Source organism: Pseudophryne corroboree, chromosome 6, assembly GCF_028390025.1.
Source record: "Pseudophryne corroboree isolate aPseCor3 chromosome 6, aPseCor3.hap2, whole genome shotgun sequence".
NCBI classification, from domain to species: Eukaryota; Metazoa; Chordata; class Amphibia; order Anura; family Myobatrachidae; genus Pseudophryne; species Pseudophryne corroboree.
Window position 1 is genome coordinate 120,954,889 of NC_086449.1, and position 27,326 is coordinate 120,982,214.

Below are 27,326 nucleotides of genomic sequence, written 5' to 3' on the forward strand. Positions count from 1 at the left end.
CCCAATTCGAGAAAACATCTATGCAAACAAGTACATATTTCAAATTTCTACATGGGGGTAATTGAATGAAGTCAATTTGTATTACTTGGAAAGGGCCGCCGGCAGGTGGGATATGGGATGGTTCTGTTGGTATTGCTTTTCCAATATTCTTTCTCAGACAGGTAAGGCATGACATTGCTCTTTTACTAGCATGAGAGGAGAATCCTGGGGCGCACCAGTATGCTCTTACCAACTTGCACATCCCCTCCTTGCCTAGATGAGTCAGCCCGTGAGCTGCTTCAGCCAGACACGGAAGGTATGCCCTGGGGGCCACTGGTTTACCATGTCCATCCGTCCAGAGCCCTGAGGACTCCTGGCCATATCCCTTTGCCCTCCAGACTGCCTTCTCCTGAGTGGAACACAAATTCTGCATTTCACACAACTTTTGTGTGTTGATGGTATTAAATACCATCAGTTGTGTGGTGTCTGTCCGTATGGGGGTAGCAGCTGCAAGCTTTGCAGCTTCGTCTGCTCGGCTGTTACCAAGGGATACTGGGTCTTGACTATATGTATGTGCTTTACATTTGATAACAGCCACTCTGTCGGGTTCCTGTATCGCTGTTAGAAGCCTTTTTATGTGAGCTGCATGCGCTATCGGTGTACCAGCTGCCGTCATGAAATTTCTGAGACGCCATAGCGCTCCGAAATCATGGACTACCCCGAACGCGTATCTAGAATCGGTGTAGATATTGGCAGACTTACCCTTAGCCAATTCACATGCTCTGGTTAGGGCGACCAGTTCAGCAACCTGGGCTGAGTGAGGTGGGCCTAGCGGTTCCGCTTCTATGGTGTCTTGGTCATCTACGACTGCGTATCCAGTACACAAGTCTCCCGAGTCTGACTGTCTGTGACAACTACCGTCCGTGTAGAACGTGAGTTCTGCATCTTCTAGTGGATTGTCACTGATGTCAGGCCTTGCGGTAAAATTTTGGGTCAAATATTCCATACAATCATGTGTATCTTCCTTTGCATTAAATCCTCCTTCCCCATCACTCTCACCTCCCACCCTTTGTGCCTGTCCAGGCACACCTGGGAGAAATGTTGCAGGGTTTAATGCACTGCATCTCCTTATGGTGATGTTTACGGGGGCCATTAGTGCTAATTCCCATCTCGTAAACCTGGCTGATGAGACGTGTCTGGTTTGGGCAGAATTCAATAAGGCAGATACCGCATGCGGTGTATGGATTGTGAGGTTGTGGCCTAGCACGACATCTTCGCTTTTCGTCACTAGCAATGCTATCGCCGCAACGCTACGCAAGCATGTGGGGAGGGATCGCGCTACCGTGTCTAGCTGAGCGCTGTAGTATGCAATTGGCCTGCTGGCATCACCGTGTTTTTGTGTTAGTACACCTGCTGCGCACCCAGCACTTTCTGTTCCGTATAGTTCAAAGGGTTTCCCATAGTCTGGCATACCTAGTGCTGGTGCCTGCGTTAGGCACTGTTTGAGTCTCTCAAATGCTGTTTCAGATTCGTCTGTATGCGAAATCCGATCAGGTTTGTTTGAAGAGACCATTTCCTGCAAAGGTAGCGCCAATATGGAAAACCCTGGGATCCAATTACGGCAATACCCACACATTCCTAAAAACGTCCTTATCTGTTGCTGGGTTTGTGGCAGTGTCATGTCTCTAATGGCTTGGATTCTATCAGCGGTCAGGTGTCTCAGTCCTTGTGTTAGACAGTGTCCCAAGTATTTTACCTTAGCTTGGCATAATTGCAACTTGTCTTTGGAGACCTTGTGACCTGTGTCTGAAAGATGAAACAGGAGCTGTTTCGTATCCTTCAGGGACGCCTCCAATGAATCAGAACACAGTAGTAGATCATCCACGTACTGTATCAACACTGATCCACTTTCCGGTTGGAAGGACTGTAAACAATCATGCAAAGCCTGAGAAAATATACTTGGACTATCTATGAAACCTTGGGGTAACCGAGTCCACGTGTATTGGACTCCTCTGTATGTGAATGCAAACAAATATTGGCTGTCAGGGTGCAGAGGTACCGAAAAGAAAGCGGAGCAGAGGTCAATAACAGTGAAAAATTTGGCAGTGGGAGGAATTTGCATTAGGATGACAGCTGGATTAGGCACTACGGGGAACTGACTCTCGACTATTTTGTTAATCCCCCTTAGATCCTGCACTAGCCTGTAACCCCTCCCCCCACTCTTTTTAACAGGGAAGATGGGACTATTTGCTGTGCTGGACGTTCTTACTAGAATGCCCTGTTGTAGCAAGCGCTCTATTACGGGAAAAACTCCTAACTCCACCTCTGGCTTCAGAGGATACTGTGGGATTTTTGGAGCTATCCTACCTTCTTTTACTTGTACTACTACTGGAGCTACGTTTGCCATTAATCCAGTGTCCTGTCCATCTTTTGTCCAAAGTGACTCTGGTATCTGAGATGTCATCTCTTCTATTTGGGATGGATTCCTGTTTGTCATAATGGAATGTGACATTAATTTTGATGGGGAGTCTAACATGTCTCGTACTTCCTGAGCGTGGTTCTCAGGGATGTCCAAGAATACACCTTCAGGAGTACAATAAATGACGCAACCCATTTTACATAGTAAGTCTCTTCCCAGGAGATTGGTCGGTGCCGATGCAGCCAGCAAAAAGGAATGCTTGGTATGCAAAGGCCCTATTGTAATCTCGGCTGGTTTGCTAACAGGGTAGTGCTGGACTACTCCTGTTACTCCTATGGCTGGAACTGTCCTACCAGTGGTTCTCATGCCCACTGTCGAATTGATCACTGACTTGGCCGCCCCTGTGTCTACAAGAAAGTTTAAAGTTTTACCGGCTACATTGATTGCAATCTCTGGTTCGCTTCCAAGACTGGCAATCAATTTAACTGGTTGCAGATTACAGGTATGGCCACACCCCTATTGGGTATGCTGACCTCCCTGAATCCCGCTGGCAGCAACTACTTGTGAGGGAGTTAGCTGGGAACTACCAGAGGCATGCCAATCTCTGTTTGGGGGATATCTTTTTGTTTCCCCTGTATGTGGCTCAAAACTCCGCCTCTGTGGACCCTGCTCCCAATGTCGTGTGTGGTGTTGTTGTCTAGGGGGTTGAAAAGATCTTTGTACATTTCTTACTCTACAGTCTCGTGCAAAATGTCCTGGTTTGTTACAAGAAAAACATGTTATTACACTTGCCTTACCCACAGGATTCGGTGGTACATACGCAGGCTGCCTTGTGGTCAGCGCCTGTATACTTACGGACATCAACTTATCACTTTGCGACTCCCTGTGCCTAGTGATATTTCTGTCGTGATCAATAGCAGCCTCTCTCAAGGTGGACACTGACAGACCTCGCCAACATGGCTGCGTGGTCTGTACCCTAGCTTTTAATGTTTCTTTCAAACCATCCATCAGTACAGATACTGCTACTTCTCGATGGTTTGGGTTGGTCTTTATGTCTTCTATACCAGTGTACTTTGCCATTTCTAATAGTGCCCGGTGAAAATATTCTATTGCCGTTTCGGACTCCTTTTGCTTAATGGAAAATATTTTATTCCATTTAACAACGGCTGGGAAATACTCTTTTAGCTGTAAATTTATCCTTTTTACATTGTCCTTATTGTACACGTCTGTAAGCGGTACATCTTTATCCAATGCACAATCAGCTAAAAACTGAGTTGCATCGACATTGGAAGGTAAACAAGCTCTTAGCAGTATCTGCCAATCCTTGTTGTTGGGTTCTACCGTGTTACCTAAATCCCTGATATATTTTTGGCTAGCAACTAAATCCTTCCTGGGGTCAGGAAATTCGGACACTATTGTTCTTAATTCCATTCTGGAAAATGGAGTGTACATGGCAATGTTCCTTATGGGAGTGGCTCCAGACACATCTGTTTTTCCATTGGGAACTGCTATTACCCTTACAGGAGCAATTCTAACGGCCTCTTCCTGTGTAGATTCTACAGCTTGTTGTGGTACAATTGTTTCAGTGTAGTGCATGGTGCCGTACTTACCCGTTGACACGACCTCACCTATCCCTCCGCTAGGGGCTTTCACTAATCTCGTGGGTGTCGCTGTGCCTACTGTGGTCTCTGCTATGGTGGCTGCAAGAGAGAGAGCTGAAATTGTTGCTGAATCGTCTTCTTGATCACACTCCTGAGGAAGGTTCAAAACAGGGTACATCTTGCACGGGTTAATACTTGCATGAGTTATTTGGTTAACATCATTAACATTTACAGTGTTACTAAGAGTTTGTGTTTTACAACCCAGTGCGTTTCTCTCCGCAATCAACTTCTCTCCTGCAATGTATGGTGGGGGAGGAGCTGTGGCAATCAACTTCCTGACTGCCCCAGATCCCGCCGCCAGAGCCAAACCTCTCTGTATCTCACCTTCCTGGTGCCATAACTGTAAATAATCATGATGCTGAATTCGTCTCTTTGCTGATTTTACGAGACATATCCTCCTCCTTAAATTTTGTAACACCTCTGGACTGAAGCTACCTATTCTTGGGAACTTGTCCCTGTCTTGTACAGTCATTCTCTCCCATTCATCACATAAAGATTCGGTGTGAATTCCATATTTTTCACACATTACATATCGTGCCGACCCAACTGGTCGGTTCACAGAATCAACCTGAACCAGGGTTGATCGCCCCCTACCTGAGCAACTGGCCCCCATAGTCTGTAGGTGTTGCTTAGTCCTCCTTGGATTTTCTGTATCAAGGTTTTCAGCAAGCCTTTACAGACAACCAAATTACTCCACAGTAGGCCGGCGGTGGCGGTTTACCGAGTACCCCACTCACTCGCCCACCTCGACCAATACGACCTGTAAACACCGTTATGATGCCAGCGTACTCGATACAGGGCCCCTATGGAACCTTCAGTTTACTGGAACATATGAGGGTTACCCGCAGGACACTTACTCTTTCCAGTAAAGTTGGGGTTGTTAGATAGTTCCTGAGTGACCAGCGAACTTCCCTTCCAAAAATAAAAAATTACACAAATCACGTCAGAGTGTACAAATAGCGTTTGTGACCACTTTACTCTAATGGTATTTAGGTCAGATTACTAACTACTGCACACAATTACGTGTGGTCCAATCGTTCAGTACACGAGCACTACTTGTCATGTACTGAAAGATCAATGGAATCGATGTTTCCGGCCGCGATTCCTTCAGCAAGAGCTTATGGCCTATATGGGTTCTGCACCAACACCCCAGGCGTTGTGCCACTGGACTTTTATAGCGGACCTTTTACCTTACGACCTCCTGGTCTTGTTCCTTATGACCTCCTGGTCTTGTTACCTTATGGTCCGCTATACTCTAATGCTCAAATATTATTTAACCAGAGATGCCTCCCTGGCCACCGTATATGTCACTTACACGTATGTTCCTTAACGAGTACCCGACTTTCCTTTTGGTTCCACCTTAAAGTTATATAAACTTTTATATACAAAACACACTCACTCAACACATGTACACTTTGTTTCTATATCTATTTCTGCGCAGAAATTGTCTTCAGGCCAAAAGTGTTACCAATTAGGAGCAGGATCTGTTAAACTAAATTTCAGATTTTCTAAAAACAGATTTGCGATATTTACCGCTTCGCGTTACTTATCGCTTTTGCGCTAATTATCGCTTTGCGCTAATTATCGCTTTTCGTGACTTGGGCTACGTGGGCGTAACCAGACGCTACGTTGCGTAATGAACGCTGCGTGCGTCTGCCTTTTGGATTGCGTACGCTAGTCTTTGTTAGCGACACGTGTACGCAATGCAAAGGATCCACCGTAACACAATATATTTATCAATGTAGATGATCCCTGATCATCTACCGCAATCCACACTGACTGCCTTGTATCTCAGACAAACCGTGTGTTTGTTCTATACTTTAACTATTACCTCTACTTTTAAATAACAGCAAATCTCTTTTTAGCACTTTCTATCAACTATAAAAAAAATTGGCAAACAGGAATAGTGATATACGAAAATGAAATACATAAGTGAAAAGAAATGCAGGTATGTATGCGTACGCAAGACAAAAGAAAAATAAACAGTTTTAAAAAGACACAAGCGTTTTGTTCTTACTTCCGGTTACCGGATTCCTTCAGCACTCTTTACCTAAGCGAAGCAGACGCTTATCCCGTCAGCAACTGCGAGACAACCTCCCACCCTTTTGCTGGGGGATAACGTCTGCTGATCTACCTAGTGCAGATGTGAAAAGGACCGGACGAGCCCGCAATTGACAATTCTAAATTCCTTTGTCGTATAATCAACCCTTATGAAGCTAAGAACACTGTACGCTGCTTACTTAAGAAATACCGTAATGATACGCTATTTGCGTAACGATCGCTCAGCCGTAGGCGAGACGCTCAAGCGTCACGTTCGCTCACGGCCCAGTGATCACAAGACACGTTATTGGTTATGTCTAGGGGAAAGATTCGCTGTAACGTAGCATACGCTAGAGACCACGAGGAGGTCACCAGCGGTGCAGACGCTCACAACACTATACCTTGATATTAAACCTTATACCGATGAAACACACAGAATACCTTAATGTGAGTACAGGGTGTAAATGCAACCTTGTGTAACCTGACTATCTACAAAGCTGTTTGAGCGTCACCGACGCTCAAATGAACACTTATCACTATAGGAAATACACAGATACTGGTTTAGGTTTCCAAGGCCTATTAACTGTATTATGTCTAATATACTTGTAAAAGAGTAACACAGTACAAATGATACACTACAATATAACAAAGACTTCCTAACCAAACACCTAACTAAGGGATAAACTACAATGCTATCCTGGTCTAACACAATACAATACAATAATACTACGAAGTATTTAAGAGAAAAAGAGGAGAGGAGAGATAGAGAGAGAAAGAGAGATATTGGCTCACAGAAAGACAATGATTACGGAGAGAACTTACGCACAAAGGGTATGATCGCCAGCGCCTCGATATCCAGCTCCCGATTATCAGCAGATAACCGTTGATGAGAGAGTGAGAGCTGGATGTGGTCGGTCTGCCTATTTATGCCCCACACACAATGCAATCTCCTAGTCCCTACAATCCTACAGTTTATTGGACACAGGAATTCGGCCCTGTACTGTAACCAAAGGTCATAGGTTGATTCATACAGGTGGGCTGTGCTGATTTCCAACAGCTCAGGTGGGTGGGGAACTGGGTTTCCCGCCGCATACCTGAGTATGTGCAAATCATAGAAATGGACATAAACTTCTTATGTCCATAACTATTCGCACGAGCGATTAATACGCTCCAAACCAACACCGGAATATTGTTAATTAAATACTCTTCCGATGGGTATCAAACACTGCTGTATGACTCCTGTTAGACCCTTCGTGCAATACAAAGAGGGATTCCTCCGCTCAGGGACATTCTATCTAAACCAAACTTACAGAAACTATTGAGGGGAACATGATCTATAAACTACATTAATTGTGAACTTTTGTAACGAATGAGTCGCACGCTACGATCACATAAACTCTACCGTAAATGCGCATACTGCGCGTGCGAGTGCACGCTATTGCGGGTATGCGCTTCCACGGGAGAGCGTACGCATGCGCAGCACGGACCAGTGTGCGGTGCAAATATGGCAACGTGCATTGAGACATTTTTCTGACTTTGACAACGTTCTCTTTTATTACTATGTTCACCTTTGTAAAGCTGGTGCTATATAAACGAATGGCAATAAATCAAACAGCCCAATATAACCTCAGTCTCATGATTAATTGAAGCCATAGGGGATAACCGAGCATTATATATGGAAGACCATTTAAATGTTTTATTTCATGAGAGAGGTGGGTGGGCCTAAAGTAGTGAGTTCTGTAATGCGGCAGTTACATTGTGGTACAGAGCCTCTTCACATTCTCCACTTCCCCACAAATCTCGGGGCACTTGCACAAATGACGCTCCTGCAGCCGGGAGTAGGCATTCACCTTGAAAGGTGCTGTTTGGACCATTTCAAAATCAGGGAGGTTTGCCGTGTTCATCCGGTGTATATCTTAAATGAGGCCCCGTGTGCTCAGCAGAAAACACTTTTTTGCATGTTTTTACTTTAATTTCACATCTTTTAGCAATTCCTATTAATCTACATTTGGGGGACAAATTGCAAAGCAAAACAAACATCCACAGCCATCAAAATGCAGAATTAGCAAGAAAAAGAGACAAAAAGCAAATATGGGGGATATTTATGAAAGATTGGAGAGAGACAAAGTACCACCATCCTACAGGCTGTTAGGAGCAGATTGGTCAGTACTTTGGGCCTAATTCAGACCTGATCGCAAGGCTGCGTTTTCGTACAGCCTGCAATCAGGTCTGAACTGCGCATGCATATGCACTGCAATGTGCAGGCGCGTCGGTCTGCAGCGACGGTATGTGCGAGAAAAGCTATCGCATGGGCGATCGCAAGGTGACTGACATGAAGAGGCCATTTGTGGGCGGCAACTGACCGTTTTTAAGGAGTGTCCAGAGAAACGCAGGAGGGACCAGGCGTTTGGAGGGAGGGATTCTGACGTCAGCTCCGGCCCCGATCATCGCACTGGAAGAGTAAGTCCTGAGCTGTGCAGAGACTGCACAAACTTCTGTTTGTGCAGCTCTCCTGCACATACGATCGCACCCCTGCACAGCGACTACCCCTCCCCTGTAGGCGGCAACTACCTGATCGCAGGGATGCAAAAAAAAGCACCCTAGCAATCAGGTCTGAATTAAAGCCTATATCTCTCACCACTTTATCTCTCTCCAAACTTTTGATAAATATCGCCCAAACGTTACTACAAAAAAACACAAAACAATAACAACAACAAATACGGCATAGGATGGGCTAATCGTGGCCACATAGCTCTGTGGTGATGCAGCTTATATTCCAGCCATAATAGTCCATTACGGACAACATGCATCCCCAACATGATCTATAATGCTTGGCCAAGGGAATCAGTCAAGCTCTCTGCTGCTTTTCATCTTCATTTTATTCCTACTGCAGGAACCTTGATTAATGGTCATGATTAAATTTTAACATTAATTAATTTAGTAGTTAAAAAAAACAGGAGCAAGCCATGTGTGTTAGGTGAAATGGTTCATGTCAGAACTTATATGTAGTAGTAAAGCGTAAAGCTGGGTACACACTGGCAGATATATCGCCCGTTACAGCGAATGGCTGATATATCGTGAGTATCTTGCCGGCTGTGTACCCCCGATCGGTCTGTGAACGACATCGTTTACAGACATATCACGTCGGCTGTGCCAGTGACCGAATCTCAACTGGGCAGGCACATTTAAATGCCCGCCCACTTATGACGCAGGCACAACATATCAGGCAGACGATTGGTAAGTATGTATGCACGTACCACTCATTAGATAGGTTGGCCAGGAGTGTATCCAGCTTAAGTGACAATGATTCTTGAGTGAGGTATAAGCCAGGTCTGCCCTATGGACTTGGATGAGTTGAATTCACTTGATAATTAAATGACAATGGAGAAGATTCCAGCCATGGTTAAATAAAGGTACTTTTCTCGGATAGTGTCCATGTCAAAGCATCTACCGATGTCCATTTAAGCCCTGTGTGTCTCCAGCACATGCATCTACAGTTGGCTAGATCATTTATCAGTGAACCATACTGCAACAATTTAGTTATCTGAGTAGTAAGGCTGATTCTTTGTGCTATCACTAAATTACCGTAACTGCAGTTTCTCTCTGACATCTGGTGCTATGGAGATACATTAAAGCTTAGTAACTCCCTCATTGCTGGGAGCATTGTTGTAGAGCTCACATTAGACATTAAGCATTGTATAAAGCGACAATGATTACATTATTTCTTAAAGTGATATTTGAATAACTCAGAACAGAATAATAGGGAAGAAAATAGCATGTCGTATAAAGATAGAGCAGTGCTACAGAGGGTCCTGTTCCTACAGCCTAGAATTAGATGTTTTCTAGTATGTGCACCACATTGGATCATTATCAGTTTCTGTATTGAGTGCAATGGTAATATATGTATTAATAAGCCTTATTCTCTCTTTTTATCTCTCTTCAGATAATGTAATGGATTTAGGTTTGACCAATGACAAGAACTCCCAGGATCTCTCATATACAGGTACATTCCAGCCAGGCAACAAGACTGTCACATACCTGGGCAAGTTCTCATTTGATTCCCCATCCAACTGGTGCCAGGAAAACATCATCAGCCTGATGAGCGCAGGCATCCTTGGTGTACCAACATCCCAAGCACCAAGTGCAGGTGGAGGACAAAGTGGTGGAGGTAGTGGAGGCATCATGGGGCAGACACAAAGTGATGTGGAGTCTATGTTCCACAACCTTCCACCTTACTCTAGTTGTGGGGACCTGTACCATGACCAGGTGGGCTTTCAAGGAGGTGGTATGCCACCGTACTCCTCCCAGGAGTACCCTTCTGCTAAACAAAGCTTAGACTCTAGTGTGTTTCCAATGATACCAGACTACAACTTGTTTCACCACAATACAGACATACCCACAGTAGATCAAAAGCCTTTCCAAAACATGGAGGCCATGCGGGTCAATCCACCACCCATCACCCCACTGGAAACTATCAAAGCTTTCAAAGAGAAGCAAGTCTTGCCAAACTTTGGGGGCATGAGCCATCAACCCCCACTTACCCTTAAACCGATTCGCCCAAGGAAGTACCCCAACCGCCCAAGCAAGACCCCACTTCATGAGAGGCCTCATGCCTGTCCTGCTGAGGGTTGTGATAGGCGCTTTTCACGGTCTGATGAGCTGACCCGCCATCTTCGTATCCACACAGGACATAAGCCCTTCCAATGCCGTATCTGCATGCGGAGCTTCAGCCGTTCCGACCACCTAACTACCCACATCCGCACACATACAGGGGAGAAGCCCTTTGCTTGTGACTTCTGTGGACGCAAGTTTGCACGCAGTGATGAGAGGAAGCGACATGCCAAGATCCATCTCAAACAGAAGGACAAGAAAGGAGGGGATAAAGCTGTCTGCTCGCCCTCTGTCGCTGGGGCACCAGCAGTTACCACATGCGCTTGAGTTCTAGCCCAAATTACCTTTTCCCTGAGGCAATGGAGGAGAGTGCATTGTGCAATGTGCTCACCTTCATTGTGAAACAGTGCTCTGCAGACTATTACCATATATACTGATACTAATATTGAGCTGTAGCTCATTCAAGAGAGACCTGCAGAGCATTTCTCTCCTAAATTGTTTACTGCCAGTGATCTGCAGAGCATTACTCAACTTTCTAGCTCAAATGCAAAAATGACTTCATTAGTACTCCTTCAAGTTCCATTTTTGGAGCATCACACTCCTGATGAAGACATTAACACCAACCCATAACAGCTCTACCTGCAGACCATTTCTCCATCTCCCACGCAGATCATCTCTGCTCCAGGCTACACCCAATGACTCTGATTTGTACAGCCTCACTCCATTTTTCTAATCCTATTCTACATGCTGGAAAGATGAGAACAAGGGTCTCAGGGTACATAGGATTTGGGGAAGCTAAATCCTTAAAGTTTGAGGCAGGGTCGCTAAATTTGCTGCAATGGCAAAATTATTCTGCTGCTATGTCCAAATGTTACACCCTCATGTGCCTGCTGTCCGCGTCAGGTCCCCTCCTCCTTTATATTTATCCATCACTCTTTTTATCCTCATCCTGCAATCATTATCTCCCTAGTATCACATATGACAGTTTTCACATTTCCTTTTCTTTCAGAGGTTTTCTCGTCTTATCATTCTCTTGCCTCTCCATCCCCCCACCGCTCTGTCTCTTTCTCTCCTGTACATTCTCCCCCCTGATTTCTTTTCAACGTCTGTCACACAGTTTTATTAGGGAAAAAAAACAACTACAGCTTGAGTCAGTGTGTGTGAAACAGTGTGTGCATGATTACATACCATATACAGTAAATCAGTTGGCCAAGTTTCATTGTCCACAGCTCAGGATTCAGAGAAGTGAAAAAATATAAGGATTACGTAGACTTTCTTTTGACCAAAGCGCAACACGGTTTAGTCTCCTGCGGCTGCTGGGTCACAAGTCACGGGGGGGGGGGGGGGGGGGGGGTGAATTCTGCCCAATTTTCTGGGTGTGAAGTATAATTGTGGATCCACTTAATTAAAGGCCTGCCTAAGAACCCGCAGACACAACTCTCTGTGACAAGTGTCTCACATCCTATTATTTCTTTCCTTATGGCAATCTGTTGCTCATTCCTCATTTCTCCTCAAACACAGATTGAGGGACATTTATAAAAAGGCATAGAAGCATAACAAATGAGTACACAGTTCTAAATTGGTCTGGTGATTGGGGATCTGGTCTTCTGAATTTTCAGCAGGTTTAAAAATTCTTTGACAAGACCAGGTGACCATGATTGGATGAAACTAGAGGTTGTGTCAGTGTACATACTCTACCAATCTCTGGCCAAGTGGTTGATTCTAGGTTTGATTGGATGAGAGTTGGCTAAGTGTGTACCCAGGTTCAGTTTATAGAGAGTGTCTATACAGAATTGTGCATACGTGCAAATATGCTGCTTTTCAGACAGATATTTTGCACTATGAATTGGGCTGGTGCAAGTGTGCACTAATGAAGATAACAGCCATCAAACTGAGTGCACAGATAGGGGCAGTCTGTGTAAAACCCAGGATATAGGCAGATATACGCGTTTAGTTCCGTGCAGTGTACTCAAATCTGCAATGGACCTAGAGCGTCTCACCACTTTCACATAGGTTTTTATGCTACCAGTAAAAGGCTAAAGGGCTTTCTTTAATATCATTTTAGGTACAGTCAGTACTCAATTAACTACATAGTGGGTCACACATTATGCTGCTGGCGCAAGATTTCTTTTATCTGCAAAGCAATCCTATTGGATGAGATCACACAATTACGGCTACATGCAGCACGCTATCAATCTAAGATATGCAACTTTACCTAAAAGATAATTACTCAGAAATATGATTACCAAAGTGTGTACAATGAGCCTGCTATTGTACGCAAATTGGTCAATGTTTTCTTATTGCGTATGCATCTGAGCCGCACTCTGCATGCACAGCTAGTCATCTGTGATTGCGGTTGCACTGAGGAAATAAGCCCTGCACACACGGGGAAGATGTGTGCTGAGCAATCTATCACAGACCGCTCAGCATACAACCTCTGATCCTCACTCAGCAGTCAGCGTGTTGTGTGCTGAGCGAGGGGGGGGGGGGGGGGGGACACGGGGGGGCCGCTCATTTCATCCAGCGGTGAAATGAGCAATCTCACTATATTTGCATGCCAAATCTAGAGCCGGCGATAGTGATGCGCGGATGTTGCCGGCACCCCACACACGGAGAGATCCGTGCTTAATTTCTAAGCAATCAAGTCAGACTGCTTAGTATTTAAGCACAGATCTCTCCATGTGTACCCCCCTTTAGTCACAAAGTAAGTGACAGGAGGACAGCTTTTGGGGGTTGTAACAGGGAGCATTTGGCCAAACGCTTGCGTGTCATGGCCGTCCAGATGGAGTTTTCTGGGCATGCATAAATTAGCAGTTGCAATCTTACCTACTACTGCAGAACTCTCTGCATTCCGGGAGAGAGCAGCTCAGCCTGCGCGTCTACAGAGGCACTCAGACGCTGCGACATGACCATGGTTTGCGATGATGGTACCGATGTATCGGCAATTATACGCCATTGGACAGAAATAACGTGATAGCAGTGGGCGTCCCAATGCTCAGGTTAGCGTCTGCCCATATTAGCATATAATCGCAATTGCGTACGGAAAAAGATGGCAATGGCAGCAGCAAGAACAACCACATCTGATTCAGGCCCTGTGCCATTGGTCGACACCAGTGAACGATTGTTTTGCCGTTTGGGCAGAGTGAATGGTAATTAATAAGCTGTTTTCCTACACGTGATTACAATTTGTCATGTAGGGCTCATTTACTAACACTATATTTAGGTGCAAAATGCATACTGAGCCACAGCAACTAAATAGCAATTAGCTATTATCTGTCTTGTGCAAGTTAGACAATGAAAGCCAGTGGGTGGTTCCACCGCGGTTTACTGAAAATTTTGCACATAAAAGCAGTCTTAGTAAATGAATCTTTGTGTGTACAAATTGTTCAATGATTACATAATTGGGGAATTAGATCACCTGGTTTCATGTAAAGGAATGTGTGGATGGGGTTACCTTTAATCTGAATGTATAAGTTCAAGGTATTTACAGAAGAGCTGCAACAATTTTACAAACAGGAAATATACAATGTGACATTTTATAGATTGCACTGGATTTGATATATTCCCCTTATTGATGAGTGTCCTGTCAGACGGGTCAGGAATAAACCCAAAACATAGGACAAACGAACAGCTCATAGGGAACGGCTATGGGTTCTATGACTGAATGCACTTGCCAGATTTTATGTTCATTACGAGGCTTTTCAAATGTCATTAAATTACTGGTGTATCTGCTAGTTTTATGTCTTCTCTTCCCTGATGACTTTTAGTTTCCCTTTATTATTCCTCTCCAATTCATTCTCCTGGTTTCTCTTCTCTCCATATATTTTCCTTGTCACTTACACTCTCCGCTGGCTGTCATTCTCCTCCTTCTCTGAAATTCCTGCTTGTGCTGCAGCCCTCTTTTTTATACAGTGACATGTGTTTGTCACTTTGAGACGAGTTGGTGGGGGCAGGTTTGGGGGTAAGCCACCCCACCCCTCTCTTGCATGTCTCTGCATGACAGTCAGGTCTTTAAAAGAAAAAAAAATTCTTTTTTTTTTTTTTTGTTGCTAATGACTCTTTTTGCTGCTATGTTATAATAAATATTGCAAAAAAAAATATTTAAAAAAAACTACACCCCTTTACTGTCAGAACAGAGATAACCAAATGCAATGTTGCATTGCCTGTGTATTAAAGCATACACTGTATGTAGACTATATAGGCAAGCAGAAAGCACTACACTCCTGGAGCAATTCAAAATGTGCACCAAACTATAGCAACCAGCCAGACACATCTTATAACTGTGAACCCTGCAGTGTCGGTTCCAGATTCTACCTATCATTTTATAGAATGTACTCAAGGATGCCGAGGAAGGGGGGGGGGGAATAGTACATGGGACTGGGCATGTTGGAGGGGCCCGAGTCAGCCACAGAATCCCCCACTCCCCTTCTCTTTACCTGTCGGCGGCAGCAGCCTCCCTCCCCAGCCCAGCAGTGTGTGCTGCCAGACCAAGGATGGCTGATTGGTTTCTATGTTCAACTTCTCCACGTGTCCACTTTAGAATGTTTGATACATTTCCTCCATTGTCATATCTGCGGCCGTTATACTGCGTACACACTGGCCGATATATAGGCCATTCAAGTGAACGGGCGATATATTGTGAGCCCGTCGGCTGATGTGTACCCCCGATATGTCTGTGAATCGGGTGTGGTATGTTAGATAGAATAGACTTAGGTTGACAGTGTCTAGGTCGACCACTGTTGGTCGACATGGCTTCTAGATCGACAAGGACTCTAGGTCGACATGTACTAGGTCGACATTAAAAAAGGTCAACATGAGGTTTTTTTTTAGTTTTTTTTTTGTGTCGTTTGCTTCGTAGAGTGACTGGGAACCCCAATTAGTGCACCGTGTCCCCTTGCATGGCTCGCTTCGCTTGCCATGCTTCGGGTAAGGTTACTATTCCCAATTGTAGTCCACGTGGATCGTAAAGTATGAAAATTTTTAAAAAACTCATGTCGGTCTTTTGTCATGTCGACCTAGAAACCATGTTGACCTACTTACTATCGACCAATAGTGGCCGACCTAAGTCTTGTCGACATAGAGACCGGATCCCCATTTGGCTGTGTGTATGGGCGGTCACATTTAACTGCCCGCCCAATTGTGACATCAGGCACGACACATCATGCGGACGATTGGTAAGTGTGTATCCACTTACCAGTGGTCAGAGAGGTCGCTGTGTACCCAGCATTAGGGTGGTGCCTCTATAAACAGCTTCTGCTTTGAGAAAGCTCCCCATGTAAAAGAGCGGTCACCATCCAATCTAATTATACTAACATTCTAGACAGCTAGGAACACTCTGGATTTCTATCTGCAGTTTCCACCCACTTCATCTTGTTGTAATATTTTGTCCTGCTACAATGAAATGCCTTCTATTATATATTCCTTTATATTCCCATAGTCCAATATTCCATAATGAAAGCACGCTTTGTGCACGTGTGTGCACATCCTGCAAGAAGATGCATCCGTGTGTGTTTTTGCATTTACAGTTAGTAAATGATCTCCTGTCTGTCCTAAAGTTGTATGTTCGATACTTACTAGACACAAAGAGATACATAAAACCTTTACACTCTGCTGCAATTCATATACAATCCTACGGAATTCCTAATTACTCTAATTATCTGGGAAATGTTGACCATTTTCCAGATAGTCACGTTGGGCCTAATTCATGTTTGTAAGTAAAGCAAAAAAAACCAAGAACTTTGTGTCTGGAACAAACCATGTTGCCATGCAAGGGGAGCAAACACATCTGTATATTTTTCTGTACAGCGTAAATACTGGCTGCTCTTGCATGTAGCCCATGAATGTTAGACAGCTTTATATGTACACTGCAATTTGGATTTCAGTTTGAACACACCCCACCCAAATCTAACTGTCTCTGCACATGTTACATCTACCCCACCTGCAGTGCAGCATGGTTTTGCCCGGTTGTCTGCTTTTTTACTTTACTTACAAACATGAATCAGACCCATTGTCCTGACATTCTACGTAGACACTTTTGAGGCTCTCTGTCTGCAATGTAGATTGCTTTCTATGTGCGTTCCACTTTCTTCCTAAGGCCGTCCAGCACAAACTGTACATATCAGCGCTGCTCCCGCGCTTCATCTCAGGAGGTACTTCTATATCCACTCGCTATGGGCCTGCACTCTATAGGCCGTGTGCGCATGTACATGTATTTCTAAAATACACATTGCAGCTGTATAGTCAGGAGAGCATTTGTGCAGATGTCTGTTCTGGCAGATAACGGGTTAATGTACAGTGTCCCCTTTCTACGTACGCATGTATCGATCTACAGAATGGGCAAACCAATATGGTACCTTAGAAGGGCGTTTGTGCTCCCAATCCTGGCCTAATATTCCATGACACTGAGCATCGTAATGATGCGGGCGCTTCTTATGGCTGGTAATCAATGTGTTGCACTTTATAGTCGTGTCAAGTATCTCTATACAATGATAATGAACATGCTGCACTGTATAATGACGCTGAGTATCTCTATACTTTCTATAGGACTACAAGGTACAGCAGGTCATACTTGGCACTGCTTTATGTGCTTACTAAATGTCGATGGTCATGGGAGGGGGAACTGCTGCTTTTGTGGGGACATTTTTCCAAAATGGCGGTTGTTTTAATACACGCTTATTTTTTTGTACAAAGTTGTATAAAAGTGAAAGCAGATGTCTTATATATTTTGTGGCTGTTTATATTCCCAGAGAGATTTCTATGTACCTTATAATAAGGTGAAAATATATCTATATTTCCAGGAGCGCATGGCGTGGCCGGATCTCTGGCGGAGGGAGCTGCGCTGCACACCCTCTGCCTGAGAGAGAGACTGTGCTGTGGATAGGTCTGTCAGATCCCACGTTTTCTCTCCCTCTGTAACGTGGACGTGTCAGGCTGATATATAAAAGCATTTCAATCCAGGACTGGTAAAATTTCCACCTGTGTGTGCGTCTCATTTATTGGATGCAAGTGGTGATAGCGCCTGTTGTCTGCATGGGAGCGTCTGAGTACCGCAAGTGGGGCTAGACCCTGGAAGTCCAGGCAAACACAGAGGCTGGGAATGGGCAGTAAAACAACATTTCACACAGTCTAAACAACACAATACTCATATCAGACTAGACTCTAAAGATGAACACACACCGTACTGTTCAATCACGTTGGTTTTAATCATGCACATACACATCAGCGGCTCGCAGAGCAGTTTGCCAATAGCAAAAAGCTGCGCACACGCAGCTACACACATTGCAGTCGTATTCCTGATGGATGCGACCGCAATGTGATTGACAGCAGCGGGCGTTTGCAGAGCAGGGAATTGGCGTTGGGGGGTGCGGAGTGAATGGGGGCAGCTGGGATGTTACACGCAGCTGCACCGAAAAAAGCGTGCCAGCCTGCACTGCCAGTGGTCAACCTAAGTTCCAACGCGTCCATAATTAGACTGCGGACGCATCAGGGGTGCGGCCTCACACACGCTGGGCGGCCTTGACCTGTGCTGGGCGGCCCCCAGCATATGCAGAGATGAACGCAGATCTTTCTGCGTATGCAGCGATCTGTGTTCATCTCTGAATAACCCCCTAAATTGAAAAAAAAAGTGTGTGTGTGTTTGTGTGTGACAATAACTCCAATACAATTAGCTGTAGACAGGGTCGGACTGGCCCACAGGGGAACAGGGGAAACCACCAGTGGGCCCTACTGCCTGTGGGCGCTCCTCCTCCTCTAGGGATCAAGTTCCAGACTATCCTAGTGCACTGGATTTATGCATTATACATATGTTACATTATACTTCACAATACTTTTGTTTATTATATATTTACCAAGGGGCACAGAACATGTAATGGTTAGTCAAACCCCTGTGGTGGCTGGCCACGCCCCCACTGGAACCTGGCTACACCTTTAAGCATGGGCCCCCTACAGCAGCAACCCCCGGTGGGCTCTTCAAGCCCCAGTCCGACACTGGCTGTAGACACTGGCGTATCTATAATGGGTGCAGTGTGTGCGGTGCACACGGGCCCCTGGGTCCAGAGGGGGCCCACACCACCCACATTGTACCCATTTCTTCTATATACTTACCTTTCTGGTGTCCGGATGTGGGTCCCTTCTTCTCCTGAGTCCCGTTGCCGGTAGCAGCAGCAGCGCTGTTAGTGCTCTGTCTGAGCACTAGAGACTCTGGCACAGTGCCAGAGTCTACAGCGCATGTGCAGGTCTCCGAAAAAATGGTGGCCACACCATTTTTTCGGAGACTTGCGCATGCGCTGTAGACTCTGGCACTGTGCCAGAGTCTGTAGCGCTCAGACAGAGCACTAACAGCGCTGCTGCCAGCTACAGGACGGGAGAGGAAGGGGCCCACACCCGGAGACTGCACACGGGTCCCCTCCTCTCTAGATACGCCCCTGGCTGTAGAGACCAAATCGATCAATAATCCAACTGAAATAGTTGGACATTTTTCATCCAAAAGGATTAGATTTCAGCAGATTTAAGTGTGATTAATATCGTAAGATTAAAAAGTTGAAGGGGTATACGTGACAACTGTTAAAAGCCTAGGCAGCACTTTAAACTTTTTAATAAAGCGTTTGAAGCATCGTCTGCAAGCGGGTGTCATATGCTTCGCTGCCGGTTGGCATGCTGGCGGTCAGAAGACCGACCGCAGCATCTGGATGGAGAGAATTCAGAAAGGGGCTAATTAAGTATACTTACCCTCCCCCAAATACCCCACTAACCCTCCCCTTCAGCAGCCTAACCCTAGCCCGTACCTGATGGTGCCTAGACCTAACCCCCCTCCCTGGAGCCTAAACCTAACCCTCATTCTCTGGCAGCCTATCCCTAACCCACCCCTGGGTGCTTAAACTTAACCCTCCCCGCAGCCTAACCCTAACTCACCCTTCCCCGCAGCCTAACCCTAACCGTCCCCGGGGGTTGCCCAGACCTAACCTCCCGTCACAGGCTAACATTAACAGTGGTAATACAGAACAACAAAAGAAACTACTTGTTCAGCGCCTCAAACAAATCAATCATTTAAATAAAGCCAACAAATTAAGGTACAACAGGCTCCTGAGACACTGCGCTTGCCACACCACTATGTGAGATGGATTGGAAGACTATAGAACAAGAAAAGTGGCTGCGCTGTGTGTCAGCAGCTATATAAAATAGAGAGCACAACGTATAAAATGTAAAGAATTTATTCTCTTAATCAAATATAGTTATAAAACATGTAGGTTAATAATACACCTATATCTGTCTCAGTTGATATAAAGGTTCAGCCGTGTGATAAAATGGCTATCCAATATATTAAATCCTAATTGTGCAATAGAATCAGAATCAGAATCAGCTTTATTGGCCAGGTATACTTACGTATACTAGGAATTTGTCTTCGGTTTGCTATACAACAGCCAAGTAGGTAACAGGTAAGCAGGTGTGTGTGTGTGTGTGTGTGTGTGGGGGGGGGGGGGGGGCAAGTAAAGTTACACAGATAGGTATACCGTAGGGACACAAGTGAGTCACATGTACGTCTAGTCAGTCAATGTTCAGGAGTTCAGCAGGCGGACAGCTTGGGGAAAGAAACTTTTGAGGCTTCTGGTGGATCTGGCGGGGACAGCCCTGTAACGCCTGCCTGAAGGAAGCAAGTTAAACATGCTGTGGCCGGGGTGTAGCTGGTCTTTTAGGGAGGGAACAGGAGAATTTGTAGATGTAGTTCCAGATAAATATAAACGTATACTACCTCTCCGGCAAGGGCTGGTATAAACTTGGCCGGGCGTCCCCGGCTAGTGAGTCCTGCGTTGCCCGATGTACTGCACAGAGGAGAGGAGTGTTGCGATGCCCAGTGCCGAGCACCTCCCAATAGAAAGTGATGTATAATCGTCTCCTGTACTCCTGATCGCCAGCCGGCGATGAAGCAAGCTGCTGAGATGCACAATGTGATTGTACAGCGGAGCGGAAAGGTGGGTATCCCAAAGCTGAGTACCTGCCGCCAGGAGGAAATGTGCGGTCGTCTCCTGTTCTCGTGATCGCTGGCTGGCGGTGATAGCAAGCTGCTGTCGGAGAGTCAAAGGCGGTTTCTTGCCGCAGTCAGCCGGTCAGCTGGATGGAAGAGAAGCTGTGTGGATTGCACAGGATTAATTCACCTGGACCAGGTGTATGGAAGGCGGGGTCCTGACGCGTTTCGTCACGATCACGTGACTTTATCAAAGGTATAATAATTAATCTAATCACGATCACTTTGATAAAGTCACGTGATCGTGACGAAACGCGTCAGGACCCCGCCTTCCATACACCTGGTCCAGGTGAATTAATCCTGTGCAATCCACACAGCTTCTCTTCCATCCAGCTGACCGGCTGACTGCGGCAAGAAACCGCCTTTGACTCTCCGACAGCAGCTTGCTATCACCGCCAGCCAGCGATCACGAGAACAGGAGACGACCGCACATTTCCTCCTGGCGGCAGGTACTCAGCTTTGGGATACCCACCTTTCCGCTCCGCTGTACAATCACATTGTGCATCTCAGCAGCTTGCTTCATCGCCGGCTGGCGATCAGGAGTACAGGAGACGATTATACATCACTTTCTATTGGGAGGTGCTCGGCACTGGGCATCGCAACACTCCTCTCATCTGTGCAGAACATCGGGCAACGCAGGACTCACTAGCCGGGGACGCCCGGCCAGAGCCGGCCCTAACCAATATGATGCCCTAGGCAAGATTTTGGTTGGTGCCCCCTAGCACCACCGCTGGTTCCGCCTCTGACCTTGCACCTCTTTCCCAGCACCATCACCCCTCACCCATAGCAGTCCTTATTTTGGTGTTTGCACCCCCTATATTTTAAATAGGAACAGTTTGCACATTTGGTGCACAGCCCAAAAAGGGGTGTGTTTTTGCTGGCAAGGGGCAAGGCCACACAATAGTAACCCCAATAATTCCAATTACGCTACACAGTACTGCAACTTTATTCACATTTGATCATGCGATAGTGTCCATAATTCATATTACATCCCACAGTAGTATCACTTTACCTTATAAACGTTACTCCTCACAGTAGAGCCCCTTATTTACATTACATCACACTGAATTGCTCCTTATTCACATTACACCACACCCTATTGCTCTTTATTCACATTAGACGACACAGTAGTGCCTTTTCTATATGCAACGCCACATAGTAGAGCACCTTATACACATAATGCCACACATTAGTAATGCATTTATACATATAATTCCACACAGTAATGCCCCTTACACATATGAGACACATTATTAATGTCCTTATAAACATAATGCACCTTACACATTATGACAACCTTTATTAATGCCCTTTTACACATAATGTCCCTTACACATATGCTGCACATTATTTATGCCCTTATACACATAATGACACACATAGTGCCCCCTACACATTTGCTGCACATTAATAGTGCCCCTATACACATAATGACACACATACAGTAGTACCCTTTTACACAAATGCTGCACATTCTTAATGCCCTTATACACATAATGACACGCATAGTGCCCCTTGCACATATTCCGATGTGGTTAGGATGCACAAGCAGCTTCTACTGATTAAAATGATATGCAGCATGCCTATATACTGTGTGAGACTGTGGCTGTATCAGCATATGAAATGCTACACACAGAATATAGGCATGCTGCATATCATTTTAATCAGCAGAAGCTGCTGATGCCCCTAGGTATATCAAATGCCCTAGGCAATTGCCTAGTTTGCCTATACCTATGGCCGGCTCTGCGCCCGGCCAAGTTTATACCAGCCCTTGCCGGAGAGGTAGTATACGTTTATATTTATCTGGAACTACATCTACAAATTCTCCTGTTCCCTCCCTATTGCACAATTAGGATTTAATATATTGGATAGCCATTTTATCACACGGCTGAACCTTTATATCACCTGAGACAGATATAGGTGTATTATTAACCTACATGTTTTATAACTATATTTGATTAAGAGAATAAATTCTTTACATTTTATACGTTGTGCTCTCTATTTTATATAGCTGCTGACACACAGCGCAGCCACTTTTCTTGTTCTAACACTAACAGTGGCCAGCATACTTATGATCGTGATGTCCAGTGTTGGGATTCCAGTGTCAGCATTCCATCTGCTGTCAGAGTTCCGTGTCGGCATTGCGGCAGCATGTCAGGATTCCGGCACTGGGATTCCGCCTGCCGGCATCCTGACCGCATCCTCTCCAAGCCTCCCTGCAGCATAGTGCACTGTGAGCACTGAGGAAAGGGAGGGGAGCACACATCACATGACAGTGATGGATCTCATTACCATGCATGCGCACTGACAGAGTCAGATTTAGACCTCATGGGGCCACTAGGCAAGATACCAGTTTGGGGCCCCCCTTCATCAAACAATCCATAGCACTATATTTTCATAACTGACTGCAAGCCGCATCACAAAAGTACCTTAGCGCATGTGTAGTGCAATCGTGGCACGTGCACAGTCTACCAATAATCACTTAGTTGCATAAACATCTGCACTGCTTACAAATCTGAATCAGGCCCTAGGTCACTAGTCCTTATAAATCGATAGGCTACATTCTCAGGATTATTGGTTCAGGACCTTGTATTTCTTGGACTGGATAGGAGATGAGTGTGTAAAGGAGACAGGAGTTGAAAACTGTATACTCTGAGCCTGAATCTACACAGACATATAGATCTGTAATCCAGGACATTTATCATCCCTACCCTAATTTACCCCAAACCTCACCCTAACCATAAACCATAGCCCTAATTCCCTAACCCCAACCCCAATCCGCTAAACCCTACACAACACTAATATCCTGTTCCTAACCCAAACCCCTAAACTAACCCTAATACCCTAACCCAAACTGCTACACCAACCCTAATATCCTATCCCTAATACTCTAACCTAAACTAACCCTAATACCCGAAACCAAACCACTACACCAGCTCTAATACCCTATCCATAATGCCCTAACCCAAACCCTTAAAATAATCCTGACCCTTAGTTTTTCCCTCTTAGTACTATAAAGACAGGACCGTCTTTTTGTATGGGCTCAATGGGCAGTTGCCCAAGGGCCCCAGGAGTATAAGAGCCCTAGGCTGATAGATGAGGATCCCCTTTTCCAGGGGTACCAGATTTTTAAAAAATCAGCCCTGGGAAACCGGAGATATCCAACTTCAAAGCAGTAGTCACCTCCCGAGCCTGTTAATTGCTCTTCCCAGCCAGATATCTTGGGTTCTGTCTGATTTAGAGTTTTTCTGAGGGTATACTCCAAAAGCTGGGACTCTCCCCTTTTGTTGGGCACTTTGTCTCTACTATGCCCAGAACCAGAGATACTATGCCCAGAACCTGCTCCAGCTCCACATGCCTGGTAAGCAGTTTTATAGATTAATCTGCGGATTGCTCTGGCTCCTTAACTCTGATCCCCAAGTCCCCAGTACCTCCTGAAAGATGTGCCTCTCTTTTTTTTATCCCATTGACAGCTAAGAAATCAATTTCCAGGAACTGGAGATATCTGCATTTAAGCAAGCTGTCCTCCCACCAGAAAATGATGAATATTAAGCCCACTCCACTATCCACCCATCCCCTGCGTATTAAACACCCCCTACCACCCTGGAAGTCATGTACCAGGGCCCATTCATTCAGCCCAATTCCCCCTTCTACAGTTTAGTGTTTCCTCCCTCCTGCCCCATCTCCCACCATTTCTGCAGTAAAGGAGTAATTAGCAGAAATTACTGCTCCAGGTTCTACATACTGAGCGGAAGATAAAACACCCCTACCACCAACAGGACATTTATTTATTTATTTATTTATTAACAGTTTCTTATATAGCGCAGCAAATTCCGTTGCGCTTTAGAACTGGACACAATTAGAAGACAAAACTGGGTAAAAACAAACAGTCATAGAGGTAGGAGGGCCCTGGTCGCAAGCTTACAATCTATAGGGAAATAGGCATTGATACACAAGGATAGGTGCTATCTATTGCATAGTTGTCCACCAGATTGCAAAGGTTCTTGGTGGGCTGCATGATATCACATCACAGCAATGATGAACCAGGGTCAGGAGGAAGGAAGAGTGAAGAATTAAATATGTGGGGGATATGTGTGGACTGTACTGTGGGGATATAATTGGATAGGAAAGCTATGAAGGTAATGTGAGCGGTTCTGGAATTTGATAAGCTTGTCTGAATAGGTGGGTTTTCAGGGAACGCTTAAAGGTTTGAAGACTAGAAGAGTCTTAATGTATGTGGTAAGGCATGCCACAGAGTGGGTGCAGCCCGAAGAAAGTCCTGTAATCGTGCATGGGAGAAAGTAATGAGTGTGGATGAGAGACGTATATCTTGTGAAGAGCGAAGGGGCAGGGGTGGGAGATATTTTGAGATAAGCGAAGAGATGTATGTTGGTGTAGTATGGTTAATAGCCTTGTGTGTAAGTAACAGTATTTTATATTGAATACGGTAGAATACAGGTAGCCAATGGAGGGACTGACATAGTGGCTCTGCAGACGATGAAGTCTAGCGAGGAATACCAGCCTCACAGCTGCATTCAGAATGGATTGCAATGGTGAGAGTAAGAAGACCAGTAAGAAGACTATTGCAATAATCAATGCGGGAGAAAATGAGAGCATGGATTAGAGTTTTAGCAGTGTCTAGTGTAAGGTATGATCATATTTTAGATATGTTTCGTAGATGCATGTAACCTGATTTTAAGAGAGATTGAATGTGGGGAGCAAAGGACAGTTCTGAGTCAAGTATGACACCTAGGCAGTGAGCTTGTGGTGTAGGGTTGATTGTAGAGTTCTCAACAGTGATAGAGATTTCAGGTTAGGAACTACTATTGGCCAGTTGAAATATAATTAACTCTGTTTTAGAAATATTAAGTTTGAGGTGGCGAGATGACATCCAAGATGAAACAGCAGAAAAGCATTCAGTGACCCGGCCCAATACAGATAGAGACAAATCAGGGGAGGACAGGTAGATTTGAGTATCATCTGCATACAAATGATACAGAAATCCAAAAGAGCTGATTAGTTTCCCAAGAGATGTGGTATAGATTGAGAAAAGCAGAGGACCTAAGACTGAGCCTTGCAGTACTCCAACTGAAAGAGGTAGTGAAGAGGAGGTGGATTCAGAGAAACGGACACTGAAAGAGCGATTAGATAGGTAGGATAGGAACCAAGAGAGGACCGTGTCCTGAAGACCTAGGGATTGCAATGTTTCAACAGTGTCAAAAGCAGCAAAGAGATCTAGAAGTGGTCAACAGTGTCAAAAGCAGCAGAGAGATCTAGAAGAATTAGAAGTGAGTAATGGCCTTTAGACTTCGCAGTGACCAGATCATTCACTACTTTAGTCAGTGCTGTCTCTGTGGAGTGTTGGGAGCGAAAGCCTGATGTGGGTCCAATATGTTGTATGAGTTAAGAAAGTGTGTGAGGCGACTGTAGGCAAGTTTCTCAAGAAGCTTGGAATCAAAGCTGCCACTGATAGCACCCCCACCCCTACTGCTGGAGGATGGGTAGGGACCCCATTGCATTGCTTTACCCAGGGGTCTACACTGCTGTTAAGATGGACCAGTATAAAGGTGGTGTGCCTTCTCCCCGTTGCTCCTTGCATGCAACACACAATTCTTATCTGAAAGAGTGCTAGTGATTAGAAGGTCTCTGCGAGCTGGCATCTGCAGTGGGGGATGTGGTGTGGACACAAAGAGGTGGTGGTATGGTGGGTTGGGGTACATGCACAGTAATGTGTGTGTCTGTGCTCAGCTTAGTGCTTGTGACATATAACGATGGTGATGAGGCATCACTGCAGACTATGGTGGGTTTATCTCTCCCGGGCAGCCTGGCACAGGGCTTTCATTTGCATTTTCACACTGCAAGCACTGGGTATCTGCCTAATTTAACAGGGACATTACTGGGGTGCCAGGGTAATTACACAAGCTAGACATTGACTACCCAGTTAAATTACCCTGCAATTTATAGATGTCGGTATAAGCGTACAGGCAGGCAGGACCCCCATCTTTTATTTTTTTAAGTACACTACAGGCTTTATTTTTCATGGTAGGTGGGAAGTAGACAAGGCTGCCTTGTATTATATGTATATTACAAGTACCTAACATGCACAGTGCAGACAACGGAACTCTGGGGGTACGGGCAAGTCCACGTGATGTCATAACTTCATGCGGTACTCACATAGAGCTACCCAGGGAACATTTTGGACAGGCCGGATTTCTTTGTGGGGCACATCTAAGGGCCCCTTTGGGACCCACAGGACCCTAGGCGGGTGCCTAGGTTGCCTTGTGGAAAATCCAGGCCTGCACACTGAAGCTCCGCCCTCACTCCTGTGTACCCCAAGAGCCCAGCCACCACATGTGCTGCCACTTTCCTTTCCTATTTAGTTGGCATCATCTATGCCACTGCCCCCTATACATCCACTGGTGACAGCAGCTGTTATCATTATAAGCACACATTTTCACCTGCCCTATCTCTGGTATAAAAGATCCGTATGAAATCGCTGAATCTCTGCATCATCTCTAAACAACTTGTCATTCTGTCTACACACCCAATGCACAACCACACCCCATTGCTGCCTGGTTAAACCCATGTAGCTGTA

At 45.3% G+C, this 27,326-nt stretch overlaps 1 protein-coding gene across 1 annotated transcript in view; it reads left to right on the plus strand.

The window, feature by feature from the left end:
• EGR3 (early growth response 3) overlaps positions 1-12,054 on the plus strand; it is a 45,235-nt gene extending 33,181 nt beyond the window's left edge. Inside the window, exon 2 of the mRNA XM_063931781.1 lies at positions 10,043-12,054. Within this exon, the coding sequence (XP_063787851.1) occupies positions 10,043-11,037 (995 nt within the window). The 3' untranslated portion in view covers positions 11,038-12,054. The remainder of the gene's footprint in view (positions 1-10,042) is intronic.
• The last annotated feature ends 15,272 nt before the right edge of the window (positions 12,055-27,326 follow it).